At 43.0% G+C, this 26,561-nt stretch overlaps 1 protein-coding gene across 4 annotated transcripts in view; it reads left to right on the top strand.

Annotated features, from left to right (window-relative positions):
* Nucleotides 1–26,561, top strand: part of TLE1 (TLE family member 1, transcriptional corepressor) — a 90,726-nt gene that overhangs the window by 43,966 nt on the left and 20,199 nt on the right. For 2 of the 4 annotated variants that reach the window (XM_039224061.1, XM_039224059.1), the window contains exons 7-14: nucleotides 190–391; nucleotides 1,126–1,142; nucleotides 14,140–14,256; nucleotides 17,816–17,869; nucleotides 18,367–18,519; nucleotides 20,078–20,222; nucleotides 21,233–21,423; nucleotides 22,999–23,075. In XM_039224061.1, the coding sequence (XP_039079992.1) occupies nucleotides 190–391; nucleotides 1,126–1,142; nucleotides 14,140–14,256; nucleotides 17,816–17,869; nucleotides 18,367–18,519; nucleotides 20,078–20,222; nucleotides 21,233–21,423; nucleotides 22,999–23,075 (956 nt within the window). Of the gene's footprint in view, nucleotides 1–186; nucleotides 392–1,125; nucleotides 1,143–14,139; nucleotides 14,257–17,815; nucleotides 17,870–18,366; nucleotides 18,520–20,077; nucleotides 20,223–21,232; nucleotides 21,424–22,998; nucleotides 23,076–26,561 lie in introns of all 4 variants that reach the window. The other 2 variants (XM_039224058.1, XM_039224060.1) reach the window with 1 other exon arrangement.

The raw sequence follows: 26,561 nt of genomic DNA, 5'->3' as shown, positions 1-26,561 counted from the left end.
TTCCCCTTCTTCTCCTCCTCCCCTTCCTCCATCATCTCCTCCCCTCCCTCCATTACCTCCTCCCCTCCCTCCATCACCTCCTTCCTTCCCTCCCATCTCTTCCTCCTCCGCCCTCCCTCCTCCTCTTCTTCTCTCACCTCTTCCCCTTCCTTCTCCTCCTCCCCTTCCTCTCACTGCCACCAACAGCAGCAGCAGTTGCAAGCTCAGCATCTTTCTCATGGCCACGGACCCCCAGTGCCCCTAACGCCTCACCCCTCGGGACTTCAGCCTCCTGGCATCCCGCCCCTCGGGGGCAGTGCTGGCCTCCTGGCACTGTCTAGTGCTCTGAGTGGGCAGTCTCACTTGGCAATAAAAGATGACAAGAAGCACCATGATGCAGAGCACCACAGAGGTGAGAGGCCGGGCAAGCCAGATTAGGACTTGGTCCTAACACTCATACAGTGCTGCAAAGTTGTGTGCACCGCTAAAGAGAGCCCCACCCCATGCAGAGAGCAAACAATGAGCTAAGAGGAACTGTCGCAAAGCTTGGCCACTGAAACACAGTCCTCCCTGGAAGTTTTCAGGGTTTAACTTGGGCATCTGTAGATTTCCCGATCTCTTTAGATTGCAGGCATCTTGACATTTTGGCAACAGCCTAGTTAATGCCAGTGGCCTGTACCATATTATGGAAAACTGTTAACTGCTTAATTGGGTAATTTTCAAAGAAAGTAATGTTGTTAAATGGGGCGAAATAAGAAGTTAAATTTGAAAGTGAATGTGTTCAAATGAAAGGTTTGATAATTGCATCTGTTACTACTTAGTTTCATAGGCTTTAATTCTAGTATGCATAAAATATTGGGCAAAATTGCACTTGACTAATTTTTTGAAGAAAAGTAATTTATTCTGTCAAGAAATGAAAAAAATAGGCTTTGTGTATGGTTAAACTGTAAATCTTATGTTTACAAAATACTGTAATTTTCAGGAAATCACTGTATTAGGAATGTGCAATGACTTATATAAATAAAAGCCATTTTTAAAACTGTTTGGGGCTTGTGTTCTAATTATTCCCCCCTTTTTTTTATTTCTGTTCTTGCCTCTGTGTCTGAACGGGCATGTCTGTGCGTTTCTTGGTAACCTCGGGAGCAGACAGAGAACCGGGCACAGTAAGTACTCAAGCGCCTGCTGCACATAATACATTTTCCTTCCTGCAATGCACCCCAGGCTGCCTTTTGTGAAACACGGGCACACACACGTATATTCTCCCCGTCTCTCTCAGCGACCTGGTGTTTTTCTTTTTTTTTAATATGACCAACCCCCCTCCCCCTCCTTTTGTCTTTTTTTTTTTTTTTTTTTAATAAAACTTTTGTTAGGTGAGAGGGACATGATTTGGAGGCAAAGCTGTCTGCTATGATTCCTCACTTGGAAATATGCTTTGATCTGTAGATGCCCCGGACCCACTTTAAAAATATGTTTATCATTGCATTCCGAGTCCAGGTTGCCTGTAGTTTAGAAGAGTATTCATTTTTATCTTAAATCAGTTTTACAGGCAAGAGGTCACAATCCATATGTGAAATTGGTTAGTAATGTGTTATTTCTACCTAAACCATTCATTATCCTCTACAAATGCATCTTAGTTGCTAGGTTTCCATATCTAGTTTTCCTTCCGTAATTGTCCTTGGAGGGTGAAGTTGAACTTAAATTTATTTTCAACCGAAGAACCATGTGTCTGAGTAAGCTCTTAAAAATAAGGGAATTCTGTGGACAGAGGCTCTGGGCTTGTAAGGTTCCATTTTTTCACCAGAGTAAATCCTAACCATTTTACATACTGCACGTTCAGTCTTTACATGCATTTGCCAGTTAGCTGTGGGGCGATCTGTACCTAAACTGAATCCCTCAAATGTTGTGGAGCAAATGAAGTGTGACGTTGGCCCCTTTCAGGGGATGACCTACGGTTTTTGCCTCCTTTCCTTTTTTCTTTTGAACATGGTTGTTATTTTGGCCATGTTAAATCTAAATAAGGTAGCAAAATTGGGATACTGAACATTTAATCATTCTGCTCTTTTTTTTTAATGAGTTTGGGGGAAGATATGTAAATCACTTGAGTTTAAAAAGTTCCCCTTCCCTCTTCCGTGTAGAATAGTGGCTACTTTTAAAATTCTCTTGGAGACTGATCTCCGTGTACTTTATATATCAGGATGCACTGGGGCATTGAGTAAAGGTGAAAGGATGGGGTGGCTAGTCTTAAAATCTTTGTACCATAAGTTTTCTCTGGAAGATGTTGGGAGGGAAAGAGGGGAGGAAAAATTACAGCTAGGGAATAAAATATCTTCCTCCCAAAGTACAAACCTAAGTAAACTGACTTTGATGGAGGTGACCTTTATGTTTATTGCTGTTTCAGTGTCACTGTAGATTGTCATTGTTACAGTTTTTTATGCCATGTTCATTTAATAGAGTATCAAATTAAGAACCCTAAAAACCCTAATCCTAAACCAAAGAACAGAGGTGGCAGGAGATGTTGAGAAAGCTGTAGTCTGTTGTAGGTTTTAATTTATTGAACTTATGCTAGGTTTAGAACTATTTTTCTAATTTAGTTTTCTGTTCTCAGTACTGTTTCACCTAAAAATAACTATATTTATTGAGTACTTACTATATGTAAGGCAACATAGGAAATGTAGCTATAGTTAGGGATATGTAGGCACACATATTACAAAGCCTTTTCTCAAAGACCTGAGGAAATGTGACAAAAATACTACAAGATTTAAGACCATAGAAAGGTTCAGCAGGAGTTCTAGACGATTGTGGAAGGGGTACCATGGTATGTATCTCTCTGAGACGCTGTGGCAAGAGTGGCGTTTTCCCTACCGCTGCGTGTGTATTTCTGAGTGTATCAAATAACCTCCTATTTATATTTTTGGCTGACAAATGTAAGCAAGAACTTAATTCATTGGGGAAGTGAGGGTGGGTGGAAGAAGGGTGAAGAGTTGTACCCTCCAAATACAAAGCAGTTCTTGAATTTCAGACAGCTGTGGATTGATCCTAGGTCCTCATGTTGAGTTCACAGTCAGTGGACTGTTAAGTCAGATATGGTGGGTACATTGCATAAACCAATCTAGGCAATAACACAAAATAAATGGGTAGTTAATGTGTTGTTTGCATGTCTCTCTCATAACAAATTTTTCACAGGTTACTTAATGATAATTTTAATGGGTATTTTCAGAATAAGTATAGGTACTGTGTTTCCTGCCTAATTACTACAGGCATCCCTTGTTGATGATGATATAAAATGGGTAAACGACACTAATTTGTAACCTAAACATTTAATTCAGTCTGTAGAGAGGAATGAAATTGTTCACTGTCCACATAAGTGGGATTTCGCTGCAGTTGTATAAAATGAAGTAGCTCTTTAAACTTTGTGTAAAATTGAATATGAGAAGCAGCGGATAGAGATGATGTGTACTATTAGTTGCCTAAAATATTGTAGTACTTACCTATTTAATAAAGTGGTTTGAATTATGAACTATTTTACTTGGTAGAAAAAGTCAATTGATCACTGTTTGGCAGCTGTGGTTTTTGTTTTTTTTCCCCCAGCCAATGACAGGTTAAGGACTGTTGTTTGCTACAGGGCAGTGGTTTTCAAACATTATGGTCTCAGGATTTTTGCAGCTTAAATTAAAATGATTGATGACCCCAGAGAATTTTTGGTTTTATAGATCATATACTTTGAAAATTTTCTAGAAGTTAGAAAAAAATTAAAATTACTTTAGCAGTTAAAGAGCTATTTGTGTTTCCATAAATAACATGATTAGTGAAAAATAACTATTTTCAAAACAAAAAATGACAGTAGGGAAAGTGGCTTTGTTTTTCACGATTGCAGATATCTTCAATGCCTGACTGAAAAGAGGATACATATATTCTCATCCACATCTGCATCCGATCTGTTGCAAGACATTGTTTTGTTTGAAGTATAAGGAAAAAGTTTGCCCCCATAGAGATTTGTAACAGTCTCTGGGAACCTCGAGGGGTCCTCAGACCAACCTGAGAGCCTCTGTCATAAATAAGGCTAAGGAGTTCTGAAACATTCCATGCTGGTATAGTCTTATTTTTTCCTGCTGTTCTTTCTGTATTGGACAAATATGATAACTATATGTGTCAAGTGCAGAAGTCAGGGACTGTTGTAGATCCAGAGGGGATGGGAGTTTGTATGGATTTTCATCTGTGAGTCTAAAACTGGTTTGTAGATAGTTTGTGTTTGTTTATTGTTAGTGACAAAATTATTTCATTTACTAGTTTAAGGGTTTTTTTTGTAGAATAACAAATGAGCCTGTTTGAATGTAAAACCTAGGAAATGCAGGTACTAAGGACAGTGAAAATATGGACACTTATTTAAGTTTCTTTTTGAAAGGGATGAATGTTATAGGTAGTAACTTTTAAGAGGGCTTATTTTGCTGTTTGACTTGATATTAAGATTTGACTACTGTTTTTATTAATGTGCAAAGCACGTTTGGTTTTTTTTTTAAACATAAGGCTCTGAGTGCTACAGTTGAGCAAAAAAATATGATCTAACAAAAAGGATTTTATTTCTTATGTACTAATAAAAACTTGGGATATTTCAATTCATTTAAAGGTGAATTGTGTTCAGTTTTGGATGAAGGCACTATTTAATAAGTCTGCCTGAAAGATCTAGAATCAGAAAATTGACAAAGCGTTGTATAGCTTTTGAAAAAATATGATAGAACGTGTGTTTATTCTTTTAACAAACATTAATTGAGCACTTATTATGCGCCGGGCACTGTGTGAGACACTGCATGTACAGTTGACAACATGGGTTTTAACAGTGGATTTTTGTTAATAAACACAATATAGTACTATATTTCCTCTTCCTCGTTATCAACATTCTCTTTTCTCTAGCTTACCTTTAAGAGTATAGTATATAATACATATACAAAGTATGTTAATCAACTGTTATCAGTAAGGCTTCCAGTCAGCATTAAGCTGCTAGTACTTAAGTTTTGGGGGAGTCAAAAGATAGGCATGGATTTTTGGCTGAGATGGGAGCACCCCAAATCCCCACGTTGTTCATGCTTCAGCTGTGCCTGCTGCCATTTTGTAATGCTGCATTTTAAAGTCACAGTCAAATATTTGTTGACTGAAAAACACTGGAATACCTCACAGACGTGATCACTATTTGGAACATTTGGGAAAGGGAGGAGACGATGTGGATAGGTGTCAGGAAGAGACTCCAGAGCAGAAACAGGGTCATTGGACTTAGGTGGGGTACACAGATGGGCTTCAAAAAGTCCTTGAATCCCTCTCTGGCTGTGTCTACATTGTTCTGTGTTGGTGCTCTTTTCCATAATTGTGGGGAGAGATGATCACTTTCGTCAAATTCTCAAAAGGTGCTACTGGCCCCGAAAAGCAGAAGTATTGTGAATCTATTTAGAGGTCATAACGGTACAACACCATCATCTTACCAATAAGAAACTGAGCCCGAGGAGGCTAGGTGCCTCTAATTGTATAGCTAATTGACAGAGGTAGACATTAAGATTCTGTCTTGCTCATGAGCTGTTTTGTTGCTCTTCGATAACTGACTTCCAGTCTTACTGAGTTCATCTTTAGAACTTATTTAAAAATAATGATGACAGCCATCACTTTATCTCCTGTTAAGTGGTGTCTGTGTTTCTTCTGTGGCTGTTGCACTTAACTGGTTGATTGGCAGAGATAGGACCAGACTCTAGCAAGGACCACCCATCATTTTTTTCTCAAATCACAGCACTGCCGAGCACAAGGAGGATATAAGACATGAATTTTTCTTTGGAGAATACTTTATTGTTGGCCTTTTTCTGAAATTTTATTTTATTATTTTGAATATCACTTTAGCTCCAAGTAGCTCTTCAGGACCATGGCAGCATGGAGCCATGGGGTGATAAAAAGAACACTGGTTTTGGAATATAGGCAGATTTCAATGGAATTCTGGCTGCACAGGCAAGGTTTTTCATCCCTTTGAACATTCCCCTAGCCTCATCTATGAATTGGTGACGGAGTCTGCCTCACAGGGTGAGGGGTTGTAGGGACCACAAATGTGAAGTCCTCAGACATAGCATACACAGCCTTTAGGAATGTTCTCCCTGACCTCCCTACCCGCAGAATAGCAGGACAGCAATAAATGCATTATTAGTCATGCTCAATGTAGTTACTGCTGGTTTCTTTTCCTGTTTTAAAATGTGTGAGGCATGGGTCTCCTGGGTGGCTCAATCGGTTAAGTGGCCAACTCTTGATTGCAGCTCAGGTCATGATCTCACTAGAGATCAAGCCCTGAATTGTACTCTGCTGACAGGGTGGAGCCTGCTTGGGATTCTTTCTCCCCCTCCCCCTGCCTTTGCCCCTCCCCCACTCACGTGGGCTGGCTCTGTCTCAAAATAAACTTTTAAAAAGGTAAGGCAGTTGTGAAGATGCAGGGAGTTACTGATGTTTCTCAGTGTCGAGATCATAAGACTGACCTGAGCCCGTTATGAACTTAATTAGTATCATGCTATTCAGTTCATCAGAGGAGGATGTATTTCTGCCTAAACATTTATGGATTTATGTCCTGTGGTGTATTTCAAGGGATTGCCTGGAAATTAAGGATAAAACTGAGATGAGTCAACTAAATTTTCAATATTTAGGCACCTTGGAAAACACTAAGCTTTCTTAAGCAGTTGTCTGTGCAGATTTCCTTTTTGGCAAAATTTAAAACTATATGCTTAAAAAATCCTCTGGGAAAACTGCTCATGGCATCACTGCTATGGGAAGGGTGAACCCTGAAGAAAGGAAGGCTACAGCGGTTTCTAGGTGGTGGTCAGTGGCCCATCCCTGTACCAGGGGGCGGGGTCTGTTTACTGTGGTTGCTGGGTGGGTATCAGAGCCTGTGTGTAACTGGAGAAATGTTCAGGTTTTATCTCACTGTGCTTACAGTGAAGGTGGGCCATCAGGCATTTTTACTCTAAAAAAACCAAAAAGCAGATGGAGAATATTTCCTTCCTCCCTGAAGTCTGTTTTCAGACTTCAGTTTGTGCTCTGTAATTAGGAAACTTAATGCCCACCATTTAGAGCAGGTTTGTAAAAAATTTATTTTCCTTTTGGCCCCATGACCATTTTTACCATTCCTTCTGAAACGTAGTAAGCAACAAACTCTGTGTGTCCGTCTTTCACATGAGATGAGGTGGACGTAAGTGTTCTCAGGTATCCAAGTAACTCACAGGCAAGTCCTGACCCAATTCTTTCCAGTTTCTTGTATTAGAAAGTACCCCATCTGGGACTGGAGAAGGAAGGGGACATTCAGCTAATTAGAGGCTAAGTAGCTGTTTTTAAAAATGGTTTGAAATACAGATTTGATTTTTGCTGTCACCAGGATCCTGATCAGGGCAGGGGTGGAGGGATGAAACTGTCATGAGGGCATTTAAAAGTTATTTTGAAATAATTCTTATATTCATTGTGTATGTGTGGTGTGTTTTATTTTGCGTTACCTGGAGAATGCGGTGGTGGAAGGGCAGACCGGGGACTTAGCAAGACAGGCCACCGGTGTCTATCACATGCTTTAGTGCTTCTTCCAGCCCACATATTTACTGGGTTTGTATGTCTCCTACCTGGCAGCCTTCCTTTCTGAGAGTTCTCCTGACTGAAGCGCTCATCTGCCAACAGCGCTGAGTTCCTAGATCGAGGTGCAAGAACATGCGGGTTCTTTCCCACATTTTGCATTCAAACCATATGAAAAATGGATGCTTCAGACCCGCTTCACCGCCAGGGCTCTTGAGATGTGATCTGGTTGCCAAGTGGACACATTTCCACATATCTTCACTTTTGTACACTTCTCGCCGTTGACAAGCGGGGATCCTTTTAGTTTTAGGGGTTAGAAATGCATTTGTTGAAACGTCAGGCACAATCTGTGAATGACCGGTTGGACTGCAGCAAAAAGTACAGCGGCAGGGTGATGGCTTAATTGGCACCAGGTGTAGCTGGAGAAGGCACGCAGATGTGATGGGGGTGCGTCACTACCTAATTGTTTTAATGTTCACCGAGAAGTTAATTGTCAGTGTAGAGTATGCTAGCAAATTAGGTTCCCACTGCCTTAGTGTAACTGAGGATAAATGAGGTGTCATGAGTTTCCAATCTGTACCTCTGACACAAACACTTTTCCTGCAGGGAGGAGAAAGTTCCCAAGGGGAATCAGCATGGCAGCTCAAGAAATCCATTTGAATAATGTGCATTATTTTCACATTAGGGAAAGCTGTCTAGCTTTTGCTTTCTCCACGAGTGAGTTTTCCTTTCAGGTTTGCTGCTGGTGGCTTCAGGGTTTAGACATGGTTGGCAGAAGAGTCGCTTTGAGGTCTCAGAATCGATGAAGGATACCTGAAGGCTCTGTAACAAGTGTTCTGGTAACACTGACAGTGTAACGTTCCATTAAACTGCTTTCTTTCATATTTTCTGGAGTTTACCTTCAGAATATCTCCACCTACATGAACAGCCATCATCATTAAATTTCTAAAGAAAAGTGAAAGTCTTAGAACAAGGGTATACAGATGGTTTTTATCCATATTGAAGGATCTGAGTCTCTCTGCCTCAATTTTGAGTGGATATTTAGACCATGAAATAGAATTGTCCAGAATGGTCCTTGTCCACATTGGTAAGAATAAAGGTCCTACAAAGTCCAAATCTTGATGTTTTCATTTGATTCAACTGAATGAACAGTCTCCAGTTCAAGAGGCTCTTCTGCTTAATGCTGAAAGTTCTTGAATGAAGGTATGGTTTAATAATTGCATCTGGATGTTTATTTTTGCTTTTCAAGAATAATATATTGTCCACTTCTACCCACAAGGTTCAAACACCCTGCCAACTCTCTAGTTAACTTGCACCCAGAAAACTACAGTAGGGAATAGTCCTGGTATGTGTTTTTATAAAACATGGTTCACCCACTTGGGATAACATGGTGTGGATCTGGCAGCTTAGAGTAGTATATACCACTTGTAGTATTAGATCTGCCCCTTTTTTCTTTTCTTCTCCGCGTAGCTCTTTTACTTTTGTAACTGTTCTTAACTATCACGTCACTGCGAATGAGAGGAGAAATGGCCCTCAGGGAACATATATTAATTCTGGTGAACAATTCGTCTGTTGTCAGTGAAGGTGCATACTGCGATTCTATGTTCTCCAGATTTTTTAAGAGGGAGAATTCCCTTGGGGTGCATGATTTCTCTGTCCTTGCACCTCATCTATTTATTTCATGTGTAGTTTCTACCTACAAATGGAAGGAACGGTATGCCAGTGGGGCTAACAGGTCTTATGGAGCTTCTTTCTTCTGACTCTGCTAGTCAGCATTACAGGGAGGAATCATCTTTCTCCAGAGACCTGTCAGATAAACCTCTCCCTTTATTGTTTTACTTGGCTCTCTTCCCATAAATGTATGCCACATGTACAGAAAATCATTGTGGTTTTAAGAGTTTTTTTTTAAATTTTTAATATATTTTTTAGTATATCTATTTTGAGAGAGAGACTGGGGAGAGGGGCAGAGAGAGGAAGAATCCTAAGCAGGCTCCACACTCACATGGGAGCCCGACGTGGGACTCGATCTCACAAACTTTGAGATCTTGACCTGAGCCTCAATCAGTAGTTGGACATTTAACCAGGGTGCCTGGGTGTCTCAGTTGGTTGAGTGTCCAGCTTGTGGTTTCAGCTCAGGTCATGATCTCACAGTTTGTGAGTTTGAGTCCCACATCAGGCTCTGGGCTGACAGCTTGGAGTCTGGGATTCTCTTTCTCTTTCTCTCTCTGCCCCTACCCCGCTTGCTCACTCTCTCTCAAAATAAATAAACAAACAATCAAAAAAAAGAGTTGGACGTATAACCAGCTGAGCCACATAGGTGCCCCACAGTTTTAGAATTTCAGTTTGTTTTGAAGTCATAATGTTTTTAGACCTTGATTTGCTCAGATTTGTAATCTCCCCTGTGGGCTATGTAAATCTCCCAGTTTCTAGCTTTTGTCGAAGACACAAAGTAAATAAGATGATTTTGTTTAGTTAAAACAGAATTTTAAAAACAAAGGGAAACTTACATTCAGTCTCAAAAATCCCAGACCTCGGGACATTTGTAATAGAAATCTGCCCAGTAATTATTTTTAAATAATTTAAAAAATTTTTTTAAATTTTTAAAAATTTCTGGCAGATATTTAAATTTTACCAGCTGCAAGGTGAAATAAAACATTGAGTTTCTTGGCTAGAATTAGAGTAAATCAGTCCGTGTGGTAACACTGGTTCTCATGCAGATAAAAAAAAAACTCTGATTTACAACTAAATATTTATCTGGCAGATTTAATGTTTGAAAATGAACTTTACTTGATGAATGCTGTTTAGTAGGTAAAAAGCCTTTCAAAATATGGACGCTGGGAGAAGTCTGGTGGCAGCTAAGTCTGCACAATGGCTAGACATTGTGGGTGACATCTTTGTGGTGCTGTGGGTCCCTGGACTACTTTGTTTCCCTCTGCTGAGGCCCATTTTAGTGTGCATCTGGGATTGTAAATGGCAGGATTCGCGAGTGGAAAGGCAGCAATTTGGAACTGTGTTTGGGTTGTTTTAACATAGAATGTAATTTTTAAAAATATGTTCACAGTTTTTGTATGGGGGTGGCAGAGAAAGCATGTACTAGGCATTGTTCTGTCACATTAGAATGTTACATGGGTAGGGGCGCCTGGGTGGCTCAGCTCAGGTCATGATCTAAAGTTCGTGGGTTTGAGCCCCCCATCGGGCTCTGTGCTGACAGCTCAGAGCCTAGAGCCTCCTTCACATTCTGTGTCTACCTCTTTGACCCTCCTTTGCTCGTACCCTGTCTCTCTCTGTCTCTCAAAAATAAATAATCATTAAAAAGTAAAGAACATTAAATGGTTAAATGTTAATGGTTAAAGTGCCAATGTGACTTTTAAGTGATAAGTATGTGTCGGAAAGTATTTAATGTACACAAATTACATATAAGAATCACTCCTATGGAAGTGGGGACACTTTGACTTAATAGGAAGAGCTTTGTGACTTCAGGCAAATTGCTTCCCCTCTCTGGTCAGCCTCCAGATAAAAGGAGGGGGATGAAGATGATGAACAGTAAGTCTTTTAAAGGTTACTTTGGACTCCTCAAAGGTTTGATTCTAATTACCATCTGTGTTTCCAATGCACAAGTTACAAAAACAAAACAAAACAGTGAAGCAACCTTAAGGTTCATTCTTTTGGCTTCTTCAGTGTTGATTAAATGTTAACGTTGAATGTGATACTATCTTATCCAAGTCTAGATCTAACAAATCAAGATAGAATCCTAAATTTTGAAAGATCCAAATGAGATTCAGACACTACCCAAGTATAATCTTTTTCTTTTTACAGTGTGTATAAAATGGCTCCCAAGGACTGTTCTGTACCAGCTGGTGTTCCTCAGGGGTGGAGTGAGGAAAGCACAGCGCTCAAGGGGGAAAAACAAAAAAAACCCCAACAAAACAAAAAAACCTTACAGTATCATGAGACATCCACTAATACCTGTGAAGTCACCTCTGGGTTTCTGGGGAGCGCACAAGAGAACTGTGAAGATTAGGGTCACCTAGGCAGTAGTTTAACCAAAACAGCTGTTGTTGCCGACAGTGAAGTTCATTAGGCTGGAGCTGTTTGCTTAAATCAGGAAAACAATGAAAGCAGTGTCAGGGGCTGGAAGATGTCGGGGACAGTTACACAAAGGAGACTGGGTTCATGGGAACAAGGGTAAAAGGAAGTGGTCTGTTTTTGGTGGGGCTGCCGGGTGAACCAGCTACCCCCTGGCTCCTGACTGTGGCTCTCCCAGGCCTTTCCAGCCCACAGTCTTTGTGGCCTTGTTTTGAATCCATTTTATGGCATCAAAGGTACCATGAGACATTGTGTTTCGTAACTTGTCTGAGTCTGCCATTTTGAATGGAGCCAATTTTCACATAAGTAGGGGTGCTAATTACTAGTCCTGTCCAAGTTTAGAGGAACGTCCAGAGCTTTTCAAAACCTATTCAGATTATAGGCCTCATTGAAGCCCTTCAAGGGGGAATTACAGTAGTAACTTCGAACATGTAGTAGCAGAGGACTCAAAGCTTGACAGGCTTACAGGTCTGGCTATAGAAATGTTACTGTTTCTAACAGTTTGCACTGTTGCTAACAGAAATGTAGTTTACTTTTATGTTTACAGTACCACTTGACGTCATTAAAAAAAATAAGATCGTTAAAAAACTGTCTGTGAATGGCTGAGCGGTTTGGATGCCCAGGGCTGGTCACAGCCGGAAGGCTATGAAGGTGACCCTGTGGAGAGAGACTTAACTTTAACACTGCCAGCAGACACCAAGCCTCTGCTGCCTTCTTCAGGGCACTGGGGCAGCTGTAAAGTCAAGTGCTCTATGGCAGTGGCCTTGATGCATCTGGTCAGTGTCTGGACAAGGAGACTCCAGAGCTGATAAAATTGAAAACACAGGCAGGTGCATTTATTTGGACACTGTTTACACCTGAGCACAAGCTGATCCTCCCCTCCATGGCTCAGCTTTTCGGAATACACGTTAGCACTTGCAGTAGTTTTGTTAAGTCTCCTGTGTCATATCAGGCGGCGGGGTCTAGGTCGGAAAGGTTAGTTTTTAGCAGGCATTTACTAAGGTAATTAGTTCAGGGATCCAGCCAGCTCACCTTTCAGCCCCACACACTGTGCTAAAGACATTACTGGGAGCTACTCTGTATTGAATTGCACGGGTCCCTCCCTCTGCTTTTATGAAAGCCTCCTGCATTTGTGTAGCTTGAATGGTCATGAATCAAAGCTCAGCTCACTTCAGTGTCAGCCCCTGCAGTGGGCAAAGAGGCTTCACATTGCCTCCTGGTCCCCAGTTTTGATTTCCTCCTGCGTGCGGTTGAGCTGGGAATGCTCCCATGGTGAGGTCCACAGTTTTCACGAGGAGGCTTTGAGAGCCAGCCACCTGGCCCTGATGATCTTGGACTGGTTAGGAGCGAAAACCCCCACCCCACCCCCCACCCTGGCTTTTAAAAATTTGTTTCTGGGACATGCCATTGCATTAGGGGTGGTCTAGCTTAAAGGTTCTCCCCAGCCCCCTCCACTTTAAACTGTGGCAGAGAAAGGTTACATAATTGTCTCCTGGCCCTGGACATTCCCCAGTTAGTCCCCCGGCATCTTGCAGAAAATGGGGTTATCTGGGCTTTGTGAAGGAGATTTTTGCACAGCTCCTTTGGTATTGTTCAAGGCAGTAACACATCACTGAACAAATTGCCCCCTTGCATATGCTAATCCTGTACTTAAAAGGACTCATTGTAACTTGTTCTGATGCTTTAGCCTGAGGGGAGATGGGAATTGAAGGGATGGCAGGTCGTGTCATGTGACCTCCAAATACCTAAAATGCCTGTTTTCATTGGGTCAACAGTTCCTACTCAGCCCATGCGAATGAAAGTCTCCTGTGTGGTTGGTGGAAAAGATTAGTCCTTGCTCCTGCTTTTGTGTCCGGGAGCTGGCCTCGCTGTTGAAGATTCACTGGCTGAAATGCCTGCTTTGGGTCTTACATTTCAGTGCTATTGGCAAGGAGCACCAAATCTTATTTTCAACAGTAAATTAAAAGAACTCAAAAGAGTTCCTTCATTGTTGCTGTGGAAAATGTGATTTGCCTTTTAGGAAAGCCACGCTGTTAATCCCACCTGCTCTCTCCGTGTGTCTTTTTTGAGGGGCACACATTGACTGTTACAGTCACAGAATACGTCTAATAGAATAAACTCAGGTTCTGCTCATAGGCCATTTATATTCCTGACCAAGAAATCTCAGTGGGAAAGAATAAAAAACACATCCCCATGTAAACAGCAGGCTCCCATTTCTCTGACAGTAAAAAGAACGGAAGAACATTTTAAGTGAGTAGTGCCTGAAGGATCTACTGGGCTTCAGATGGTTTGATTGCATAGTCAGGGTCTCCCTTTTAAGTGCTTAAAACTCTATAAATGTTTGCCATCCAAGTCTTCAGCTGAGATGAATTAAATGGAATGAAAGGCTGTGTAGGTATCACCTTTCTAATATAGCTGTCACATCCAGGTTGGGTTTTCATGTGTACAAAGATACCTGAGAAGGAATCTTTGATTAATTTTTTTTTTTGTTTTGTTTTGCAGAGTAATTCCCTCTTGGTCCCAGACAGTCTAAGAGGCACAGATAAACGCAGAAATGGGCCTGAATTTTCCAATGACATCAAAAAAAGAAAGGTGGATGATAAGGACTCTAGCCACTATGTAAGTAAATAGAGGACTTGAAACAGTATTTGTTTCCTTACTTCTAAGTGAACATACTCTCAGATCTTAGTGACAGTCTCACGTCCTTTTAATTTCTAATACTATAAAGAGGATAGATTCTTATATTATAAGGTACTGTTTCCATCTAGAGCTGTAAATCATGCTCTGCCAGGCTCACTGTTACATTTTAGGCTTTTTGCCTAAGTTCCTCCTAAGAGGGGATCCTAGCTTGAATGGCTGCCTTTGTGGACTTGAAGCCTGTGTATTTGCATAGGGCCCTGCTCTTAAAGGGACCCTGCCCTTGACTTAATGCTCTGCTCTCAACCATCTTCAAATTCTCAATTTTTGAACACGGGCCTGCATCTTGATTCTGTCCTGGGCCTTACAAATTCGGTAGCCTGTCCTGCTAAAACAATCAGGGCAAGAATTTCAGTGTCACAGAATACCTTTTGGGATGCTGTTCTATTGATGTATTCAGGCTCACATTCAGCCTTGAGGCAGAGTTCATCCTCTTGAACAGCAAGTAGTTTAGCGATCTAAGTCCACTGGTACAAATGGAAAAAACGCTGGAGACATCTAAGTCAGGCCCTGCAGATTGAGAACAGAGGCCCGTGGAGAGAGGGCTCTTGACTCAGATCTAGCTGGAACCACATTCACAAGGAGAGCAAACCAGGCCACATGACAATTGGCTTGGGTCTGAGAGTCATAAACATCGCAGCTGATAGATGAATTGGAGTTTTCTTGTCTGTCTTCAAGTGTGTCTTTCAAGATGGACACATTTTTGGGAACAGCATGAGAGGAGAATGCTGGATTAGGCCACTTCCTGTTGCTTGTGGAAGAAATGTCTATGCCTGGCTGGCATGCGGGCTATATGGGGGTTTACACGCTAGGCCCCTCTACCTCCTTCTGGCCTGTTCAAGCCAACAGTGGGTAATATTTCCTGAACAACCGCTTGTTAGTGCCAGGCACCGTGTGCTTTTACATGGATTGTTTCATTGAACACCACTCTATGAGTTCAGTGCCATGACCTCCTTTTTTAGATAAAGAAACTGAGGCACAGAGCTTGTAAGTGATTTGCCCAAGGTCAGAGTTAGTGGCAGAGCCTGGAGGCAGTCTCACTCAAGAATGCATGGTCTTCATCACAAAGCCAGGATTCCCAAACTGAAGGTGTAGAAGTGGATATTTTGCCAGTGGTCCATACTTTGAGCTACGATAACATTCTCAGGACATGACATGCAGAAATTTGGAGGTTGTGGATAATATAATTTTGAGTTTTGCATGAGGCTTGTGTAGATATTTAGTAGCAAGTGATCTAGAATCCATAGCTGTGCATTACTGTTGTATAACCTGCTTTTATTAGGTATGTCCAGCTGGATAGGTAGTTGAGGGGGATGTACTGACGTGATGTTGGAGAGTCTGGGGCAAAGTCCTCTGACCTTAGCTCTTTGATGACTAGTGTACACTGTACTGTGAAGGCTTCCTTTGGAGAAGCGTCCAGGCAAAGCTCAGATTGAAATTACAGACTCCTTAAGGACTTACTTCACAGTCTCATTGTAGTAAATGAGTTGTTTGCTACTTTTTGCCAGTTTGTACACTATGTGAACCATTTTTGTACTTTGTTTTCTAAAAGGGAAAACCTTTTTGGCTTCTGTTTTTTCACTGCCACCATCTTTGGGTTCTTTTTTTTTTTTTTTTTTTTATTTATTTCTAGGAGAGAGAGAGACAGCGTGAGCAGGGGAGGGTCAGAGAGAGAGAGGGAGATACAGACTCTGAAACAGGCTCCAGGCTCTGAGCTGGCAGTCAGCACAGAGCCTGACGCGGGGCTCGAACCCATGAACCACGAGATCATGACCTAAGCGAAAGTCGGATGCTTAACCGACTAAGCCACCCAGGCACCCCATCTTTGGGTTCTTAACACCTGAAAAACATTTGTGTTTTTCTGAGGTCTGTTACTAAGAGAGAAAACAAATTTTCTTTAGTATTAATTTTTTCTTTTATTACATAAAAATATTTCTTTCAATAGGCTGTTATTTTGAGTTATCCAGGCTTCCTCATTGGTTATGATTTTATGTTATTAAAGTAAAATGCATGGTGCTTTAACAACAATGATTAAAGTAAATCTAGTAACACACTGTTGGAGAAAGTAGATAGGGCCTTCCACATGTAACATTCTAGGTGTGGTTAGAAAAAAACATTTAAGGGGCATGTGGGTGGCTCATTTGGTTAAATGGCCAACTTCAGCTCAGGTCGTGATCTCATGGTTCGTGGATTCAAGCCCTGCATCAGGCTCTGTGCTGACAGCTCAGAGCCTGGAACCTCCTTTGGATTCTGTGTCTCTTTCTCTCTCTGCCCCTCCCCAGCTTATGCTCTCTTGCTTCTCTCTCCCTCTCTCTTTCTCTAAAAATAAATAAACATTTAAAAAGAAAAAACCATTTAAAAGATAAGAATTTAAAGTTGAGGATAACTTTCTAGCTGAACATGGAGGGCCCCAAAGAAAGCCAACCTGGCTAATATTTGCCCTTGTACTTATTAGTACAAATTGTCAAACATTTGTGTATTTGGAATTGACATTGACATCAGTAAAATGATTGTTTAGATCAAAAATTAGTCACCTACTACTTTTTGAGAACCAGGACCCATGGCAATATCATACTTCTTTCGTATGCTCATGGTATTAGTCTGTACTAAAGGACATGAAACCTTTTGGCTCAGAAAGTAGACTTTTTCAGTCTGTCCTAAACTTGATGTAGGAGTGATCACATAAATTGAATAGCCTTTCTGAAGCTTTTTCAAATTTAGCGCAACCTTGCAGTTTCCTTGATTAGCAAATTTTATGACTCTGTGAAGAGAGAATAAAGCCCTATGGCAGGGCGCTAATGCCCTCCAGATTTTCCCATCCTGAGTTCCTTCCATTTCTCCAAAAATATTTCAAGCTGATCACAGCAAGGTTTATTCTTAACATGAGGTTAGATGTCGGTACGTTATTCCAGTCGAGTAGATAGCTTTGTTGTTTTTAGTTTTTTGCTTTTTTTCGTTTGGTAATTAGTAACCCAGTGGGAACATGGTTTAAGTTTGTCTTTGTAATTACAAATTATCTGTGAACACGAGATTTGTTGGCTGTCTTCAAGAATGATACACACACACACACACACACACAAAGAATGATACACACAAAGCACTGACATGAAACTGTGTTCTTAATCTGACATCCAGTGGGAAAGAGTCCTCTTATAAGGACATGGCGGATTTCAAATTATAAGAGATTCAGCTGTTACAAACATTTGTGGAGCCATTCCTATGCACTCTGTTTGCAGCTTGCCCTCACCAGTATGATATATAGCAGGTATGCTAAGCCACAATTATTTGCCCAGGGCTTTGCAGAGCCCCAGGTCAGATAAGAAAGAGGGAGGCAGTATTAATGACTAGGGTCTGGCAGTCTAGAAGGGAACCTATAGGCATGTCCTGGGCCATATTTTAGTCTGGCTGCCACCAAGAACTGTAGAAATTTAACTAGGCCTCTAACCCTTTAATAAATGGCATTAAAAAATTTTTTTTCCAGGACAGCGATGGTGACAAAAGCGATGACAACTTAGTTGTGGATGTGTCTAATGAGGTAACTGTTCATTTTCTCAAACTTTATGTTTAGAGTGACTTTTGAGAAACAGAAAGGTGGAGCCCGTGGTGTTTTGGTTTCTCACAACTTTACACATTAAAAGCTTAGTGACTATAATGGATGGAGCCATAGTGGCCTACCTGATGAGAACTTTGTTTCATTTTTTTTTAAAGTCTGTTTTCCCAGTCATTATGGATTTGTATGTTGGATATCTGGTCCTCCTTTCCTTCCTGTGCCTTCTGGGCAAAGTATTTATGAGCATGATGGGAGGATAGGATTATTCCTAAATGTGTTGTCCTCTGTGCTGTCTTCATGGGTGTGTTTGCAAATACCATCCTGGTAATACTAACAACACTGCACACCTCCAAGTCCCCCAGATCTAAAGGTCTTAGAGTATCCTCTTTCAATTTAGAGAATTGGTGTGGAAATAAGTCTGTAAAGGGCAAGGTCTTTCCGCTGTAAATGAAATCACAAAAACTTTGCTTATGCTTGTTGAGGACCCCTCTTCTCCACGAGCAAGCCCTGCCCATTCACCCAGGGAAAATGGGATCGACAAAAACCGTCTGCTGAAGAAAGATGCTTCCAGCAGCCCAGCGTCCACGGCCTCCTCGGGAAGCTCCACTTCTTTGAAATCCAAAGAAATGAGCTTGGTAGGTCATAAGAGCCATCACCTGCCTATTTAGCAGTTTATTTTTCTTTGTGGTTCAGAGGACCCTCAAGTATTTGAAATTTGGGGCTTTTTTGTTTGTTTGTTTGTTTGTTTTAACTGAATGAGAGTTATGGTTTTAAGTGTTTAAGAGTGTGACTCCTGGGGCACATGGGTGGCTCAGTCGGTTAAGCGTCTGACTGCGGCTCATGGTTCATGAGTTCGAGCCCCGCATCAGGCTCTGTGCTGACAGCTCAGAGCCTGGTGCCTGCTTTAGATTCTGTGTCTCCCATTCTCTCTTTGCTCCTCCCCTGCTTGCACTCTCTCTCAAAAAAGAAATTTTAAAAAATTTAAAAAATAAGATAAAAGTGAGACTCCCCCTTCTGTTCTTTGTCCCACATGGTGTTTCCTTACCCCCTCTGAGTAGCAAGCATCTTTCGGGCCATGATTAGAGGACTTCCATGTCCATTGTCCTTTTACTGGACAACCTCGTAGGTCCTGAGAAATCCTCATCTTCTTAAGCTGGCCATCTTACCATATTTTAGACTGACGCATTGTGTCGGGGTTTTTTGGAATTGGGTTGGGGTCAGAGTGGGGATGTACTCACAGGGCCTCCGGCCCAGGGGAAGCCTGGAGCTGGGGCAGGGAGGCCGGAGCCTTGGAGCCTGTTCATGCTTTCAGCCATTCAACAAATACTGTGGAGCGTGTCGTCTCTTAACTCACAAAAACCAAACCGTAACAACCCTTTGTTTGACTCTTACGCAGTCTTCCTGGGCATTATCCCATTTCACTGATGGGGAGGAAAGCCTAAGGAGCTTGCCTAGTTTACATAGCCCATCAGATCCAAGGCCAGAGCAAGCTGGGGTCTCTCCCTAGCCCATGCATGCTCTCTGCTACCCCGTAGCGCTCCTCAGACCTGAATTTAAAGAATGAAAGGTTGAGATGGCAAGAATGAGGCTCTGTAACCCTGTTACTGGCTCCTGAAGGCTGGTGGGTCCCCGCCAGTTATGTAAGCAAGTGGGTGGCCGTGTGAAATGCCACGCACATCTCTCAAACTGATAGGACTCCTTGGGCTTTTGCCTTTTGAGATGCCAGTTTGCTTCTCGTCAGACCAGTGGTCCTGCTGCCTCTCGCCATTTGTCTTAATCCCACTGCCACTCAATGGCAAGATTAGAAAACAGGGATCTTCCCTCTGACATTCTTGGTGACCAGGCCATTTGTTTCTGAGTGACTGGGAATTTTTCTCTGGGTGGTCATCATTCTAACTTGGCCCAGTTCCAAAGTCCACACGCCTGATGGAAAAATACTTTTTAAAATAAAATCTGCGGAGGAAGAAGTGTGATCATGTTCTGTGTCTCTAGCTAGAGTTTTAATTCTGGCAGGAAGAGGAAAGGTCAACATTTCTCGCTCACAAGTTAATGCTGTCAACATTGTGTGGATTTATGAAAATTGGCTGAGGGAGTAGCTAGAAGGTGCCCAGTGTCCCAGCTGCTGTTGTGATAAATTGTGTAATATGGCTTGGATTAAAAATAATACTCATTTAATTTGTTTAATGATACCAGCATGAAAAAGCCAGCACGCCTGTTCTGAAATCCAGCACACCGACGCCTCGGAGCGACATGCCAACGCCGGGCACTAGCGCCACTCCAGGACTCCGTCCAGGCCTCGGCAAGCCTCCAGCCATGGACCCCCTCGTTAACCAAGCGGGTAGAGCGTCGCCTCTCGTTGAGCCTTGTTTTGTTTACTCCCTTTCCCGGCTTGGGTCGTTGTCTGTGCGCTCCTGACGCCATTTCCCCATGAATATGAAATGCACAGACTGCCTGCCCGCCTCCTCCCTATCCCTGAAAAGCCCTGATACGAAACAGATGTTTGTCCTGAGAGGTTCAGCAGCTGTACCCTGTTCAATCTCCCGCTGTTTACATTTGGCTTTTTTAAAAAAAATTTATTTCCAAGTCATCCTAATCCTAGGGACTTTGATAAAGTTTCCGATAATTATTCCACACGTGAGCTCCTTCCCGTGTGTGTCACTGTGTGTCTGAGTTCCCTAATTCTGACAGAAACGGCCTGCCTGAGTGTGCTGCTTGCTCCCGTTACTTGGGTTTTCTGGGCGGGGTTTCTGCCGGTTCATCCGTCAGGAATCACTGGTCTCTCAGGCAGTAGAAATTAGGAGGGTTTCAGTGAGAGTCTAGCCTGTGAATAAATTGGTAACTTTTGACTTTGTCTTCCTTAACACCTTGGGCCCAGAGGAAAATAGACCCCAGAATATTCTTCCTGAACCCATGCTTTGGCTTGGTAAACCCAGGGTCAGGTTTTCCTATGAAATGGTATGAGGGAATGGAAAGCTTGAACTGAAAGGAGAAATTGTGTATTTCATCCAAACCTTTCTTTGAGATTAAGTCAAGGAAACAGTGTCTGGGCCTTGGTTTGCCTTCGGTGAATTGGGTACAATACTGCTGCTTCGTTTAAATTCCCTGGTTTCCCAGTGGTGCCAGGCCAATGCCAAGGAGGAAGGGTGTGGGTAGGGCTTTCCCCGGCGTCTGTTTTTCCCCTGGAGATGACTTCAGCCGAGTTGGTGGTGATCAAACCCCCAACCCAAGCTTTCCCTGGCTTGTCCCCGCCCCTCGTGACGGCCTTAGAAGGGACCCCGGAGCCGACGGTCAGGCTGGACCACAGCGGCCGGCTGATTCAAGTTGCGCGTGGCTTGTGCTTCCTTGCAGCGGCCGGCCTGAGGACGCCGCTGGCGGTGCCTGGCCCGTACCCCGCCCCGTTCGGGATGGTGCCCCATGCGGGTATGAATGGCGAGCTGACCAGCCCCGGCGCCGCCTACGCCAGCCTGCACAACATGTCCCCCCAGATGAGCGCCGCCGCTGCTGCAGCCGCCGTGGTGGCCTACGGGCGCTCCCCCATGGTAGGTGTCCCCGCCCACGCCTGCAGAGCAGAACTCAGTGTCTGCCACCCGCTGCCCTCCGCATGCCGCTTCATGACGTTAGGGCCCAGCGCTTGTTGGTTGTGGATGAAACAAAGCAGTGTTCAGAAGCTGCTTCTGGGGCTCTGGGGACATCTGGTTCCCACCCCCCCAGGTAGATTTCTTTTTTCTTTTTTTCTTTTTGGAAAGTGATGGAATGACTCAAGTAACTTACAGAAGCCTTTTCATGCATTTTCTTGAGGATTTTTCCTCTTTAATTGTTAGGAAAAAATATTTGAGAAGCTGGAACTTTTTCTTTCCGTGCCTTTATTATTCTTTAAACGCAACAGTGGGGCTCAGGCGTAAGCAGTGAACTCTCAGGGCAACAGGGAGAAAACAGGGATGACTGAAGCCTCCAGGCATGTTGCCTGTCTTCTTGCCCTGCCTTTTGCCACTATGTCAACTGCCTCCTTTTTGACCCGGAAGGTACAAAACTGCATGCAAAGGGTAAAACCAACTGTAATCCTTGACTGCATTAGGGAAGGAGAATAAATTATAGCCTATAGTGAATAGAAGTCCCTATGTATTCTCTTGGCTGGAATATGTCGTGTTTATATTTCTCCCTTCTCCTCTTCAGATAGCTTTTAAAAACTTTCTTTTTTTTTGATGTTTATTATTTTTGAGAGAGTGTGAGCAGGATGGGGTAGAGAGAGAGAGGGAGACACAGAATCCGAAACAGGCTCCAGGCTCCGATGCTGTCACAGAGCCTGATGCAGGGCTTGAACTCACAAGCTGTAAGATCATGACCTGAGCCAAAGTCAGACACTTAACTGAGCGAGCTTTCCAGGTGCCCCATACCCTCTTCAGAGAGCTTTACCTCCAGGAGTTGGGGCAGAGAGTGAAGTTTGTGTTTTTTCTCTTATGTTACACGAGCAGGAAAGGCTGTGCAGTAGAGGGCAAGATAATTTAAAGCAAAGTGGGCGGGTGAGGGACTAGGTATTTTTGTTAGGGCACCCAAACTAGGGAATCTATGAATGTTTAAGCAGTAACTGTGAAATGGGTCTATTTTTCCCCCTTGGGACATTTGGTAATATGTGGAGACCCTTTTTATTATCCGAAGTGAGGAAGGCTTTTGGTACGAAGAATGTAGAAGCCAGAGGTGCTGCTAAAAGTCCTGTCATGCCCAGGACAGCCCCAAACAACTCTCTGGCCCAAAACATTGATAGCCCCAAGGTCAAGGAGTTCTGGCTTGGGCAACATACTGCTCTCTGCAGACTTTTTGGGCAAGGCAGGACATCCTAAGTCTACAGGAAGTATTTACGGTGAGAAGTTGGTTCTCCATGTACAAGTAGTCCATGCTCCAGCCCACCTCCCCGAAAAGAAGCATGGCTTGTCATTTAGGGGTGCTGGCATTACTTCTTGCATTATACTTTTTCTTTTGAAAAATGCTAGCACATGTTACTGTTCTGTTTATGTTGTTTTGGAGATCTAGGAGTTTCTAGTGAAAAGTCTTTCTAGATGTTCACAAAGTGCCTTCGCTACATAAACTGAGTCTTCAATGCCTTATTTTGTTTCCAGGTTGGGTTTGATCCTCCCCCTCACATGAGAGTACCTACAATCCCTCCCAACCTGGCAGGAATCCCTGGGGGGAAACCGTAAGTACCTCTAACTCCTCAGTTTTGTTTTAAATGCAATTACTTAGTCATGGGTATTAGCAGACTAGAATTCCAAAGGGAGCACAAGCTTGGACGTTTCCAAGGAGATTTCTAGTGTCTTTTCCTGAGGAGTGTTAGCACTTTCTATAAATAGGCACCTTGTAGGTGTCATGCCTCTGTCTTCTCACTATGGGTGATCTCATGCATTTAGTTATTTCTGGAGAGAAGCTGTTGTAGACGGGGACCAGGAAGGAGGCAAGAACCGGGGGTGGTTGGCCCTTCTTGCTTGACCCTTTCTCAGAAAGCTGCTCTGCTTTGCCTTTGGTCAGAGGGTAGCTGCTGGAGGTTTTCAACAGGGCGTGTTGTGAGCAGTAAGCTGTCACAAACTCTTGAAATCTCAGAAACTTGAAACGCGTTGTCTTTTTACCCAGCTCAGCGCTACCTTTTTGTTATTTTGGTGGAAACTAGAGTTGTGCAAAGGGTAGTCGTGGCATCTGTTATTGGAACTCCCTGCCCGCGCGCTGAAGTTTGGTGCGTGCTTTACTCTGAGAGGTCCAGAACTACAAAACGCAGAGTGGCTTTGGTGCAAAGCAAGAAAGATAGATTAAAGGGGCAAAAGAGTGTTCCGAATTTGAAAAACCCTGTTGGTTATTCTTCCAAGGTCACTTAAAATCACTCGCTTCCATATGTTAGTAATTAGAAATGTGATTTTGAAGAATTCTGAAAGTTCTCAGTTTTTGTACAATGCAAAATTAAAATATGGGGGTCTGTCTTACCTGCCATCACGTATTCTGCCTTTCTTTAGGACCTTTTACAATTTTGGTTTTTCCATATAGGGTTATGCATCATAGGTCTTCAGTTTCTTTTTCTTTTTTTTTTTTTTTTAATGTTTATTTACTTGAGAGAGAGCGAGCATGAGCAGAGGAGGGGCATAGAGGGAGAGAGAATCCCAAGCAGGCTTTGTGCTGTCAGCTCAGAGTCCTGTTACATGAGTCTGATGTGAGGCTTGAACCATGAGATCTCAAACCATGGTTTGATCTCAAACCATGAGATCATGACCTGAGCTGAAATCAAGAGTCAGACACTTAACTGACTGAGCCTTCCAGGTGACCTCAAGTTATTTTTATTTTACTTTCTACCTTTGTGTGGTTGCTTTTAGCTTTTATGTATGTGTCTGCTGTGTATTGCACATTACACTATTTTGAGTGGTCCATTCAACTACTTGGTCATCTTTCTGTGATTTTGATTGGAGCTTTTCTTCACATTCACCAGCAGCATAAGGAAACATGGCATTCCTTACCCCATCACCTGCTTTTGGGAAAGCAGATTCCCATAGCTCTACTTTACATGCATTAGAGTGTCTATTTCATGGTAATTTAATTCATGACAAAATGAGAGTTTTATCTACAATAGGAAAAGGTGACATCTAGGCCCAGGGAAGAGGAGGATTGGGGGTGGGTGGGTGGTTGGGACAGTGTTGCAAATGCTTTCTTACCTTGCAGATCTCTTCTGATTAAATAACCATGAACTCTTATGTAGTGTATTTTCTTGGGTATAACCTTTTGCATCCAGCCTGAGATGCCCTAGGGCACTTAATGGGTATTTATCTGTGGTCTCTGGCAGTGTGGCTGTTGTGTGTCCTACAAACTGGTGAGTGGATAAAGGGCAAATGAGTAATGTGAATAAGAGGCAATAATTAATAGTAACTGGTGAATCTTCAGGGGAATAATACACAAGGCCAAGTTCAATTGACCATTAGGGAAAGCCAGTTTCAAGAGTTGGAGGTGTGGGGGTATGTCTGGATGCCAAGACCCCACCCTGAATGGGAAATACGAGGCAGGTAGAGGGGAGGGTGGCAAGAGCTATGAACTATCATGATGGTCTTGGAGGTTGGTATGTAGAGGACTGTTAACTCAGACCTAACTAGCTCCTTACAGTTGTGTATGTGTGTGTTCATAATGCAATTAGACATCAAGTTTAAACCTGTGAATGATAGTCCTGGTGTCATCTGTTAGAGCCAAAATATTCACGTCCTTGATGGTGAGCACCTTGGATTCCTTTGTGTTCATAGCTCCATTATAGGCTATGACGTGATCAGAGACCATGGCAGTGGGCACGGCAGCAAAGTTGTGAGAGTCACATTTGAGGGAGAGTCTCTGAATCGGAGTGTCACTGCTCTCCAAAATAGTGAAAATATATTTTTCAGGATTTTCTTTTAAGTTTGAGGGGAGCCATTTTATATGAGCACAATTGAGCTAATATCAGAGGGAAAAATGGTAGTTCACCATAGTCTTTGGGAGCTGGACTACACACCTTACTCCTCTTGTTTTGGTCCATTAATTAGTATGAGAGGACTTCTGTTGTCATTGTTGAGTAACAGGATACTCTTGAGGCAGTGCTTCTCAAAGCATCTATGATGACCAGTTTTTTCCCAGCATGACCAAGATTGGTACTCCGGTAACAGACAAATATAGATGAATAGGGGAAGAAAGACAGAAAATAGAAGCCCCACTTTTTTATTACAAGAGTCAGCTGTCATGAATTGACTGTCAGGCTACTGTAGAAAGGTTTTCAACACTTACACTCCATGAGTAGCAAATGTTTGCAGACCACACTTTGAGCAGCTCTGGTGTGAGGCACTTAAGAGAAATGGTGAAAAACCATGACCAGGGCGAGGGTGAACAGATGTGGTAAAGGTTTGCAAATGTCACTCTCTGAGAAATACCAGTCGAAGTAATATTTGGGTAGGGTGATGGATGGCTATTCATGGACATTTGAGCAAGATCCGCTGGGCAGTCTCCAGGAAAGAGAATGTTCATCTTCCCTGCCTCTGGGGGCCTACTGATGTGAAAACATTAAAGAGGCAAATACTGTGGTTACATTTGTGAGAGCTGCTGTGAAAGCAGAGCAGTGTAAAGAATGACCACAGTTAGGACTGGAAGGGCTTCCTTGGGGTGAGGGGGACACTCAGACAGATGAGGCATGTACAGGAGGAACAAGCCCCCAGGGCAGAGGAGGCAGAAAAGGTGGGCCATTGTAGGTACAAGGGACAGCCTGTGGCCTGCTCCTAGCACAGAGAGCTGGAGGGATTCATGTGCAAACGCATGGGTGCCTCCTGAGAGCGAGCAGTACAGCCACAAGAGTTCAGCTGGGGCTGGAGGGACCTTGAGGGACCGGTGTAAATGTCACCCCGTGGTTCCAGTCTCCTGTGATAGCCTCTCCAGTTGGCTGTGTGCCTCTGACTGAGTGTGTCTAGTGACGGAGACTCGCAGGTGCCTGGAGGAAGCCGTTTTCCCGGGCTGTGTGAAAATTGCTCCAGCCCTTGAACTGAGATCTGTCTTCTTGGAACCTTTAATCCATCAATCCTGGCTCCCTTCTACCCCTCGAGACCACACAGTGTGCCACAAATCCATCATCTCCACCACAGCCCTTCTGGTATTTGGAGACGACAGTCTTGCCATGGGGCTTCTCTTCTGGCTCAATGTG

The sequence above is a fragment of the Hyaena hyaena genome, unplaced genomic scaffold (genome assembly GCF_003009895.1).
Source record: "Hyaena hyaena isolate Hyena2069 unplaced genomic scaffold, ASM300989v1 scaffold_1527, whole genome shotgun sequence".
Lineage (NCBI taxonomy): Eukaryota > Metazoa > Chordata > Mammalia > Carnivora > Hyaenidae > Hyaena > Hyaena hyaena.
The sequence above is the reverse complement of the archived record's forward strand: the minus strand, read 5'-3'. Positions and strand labels throughout refer to the sequence as shown.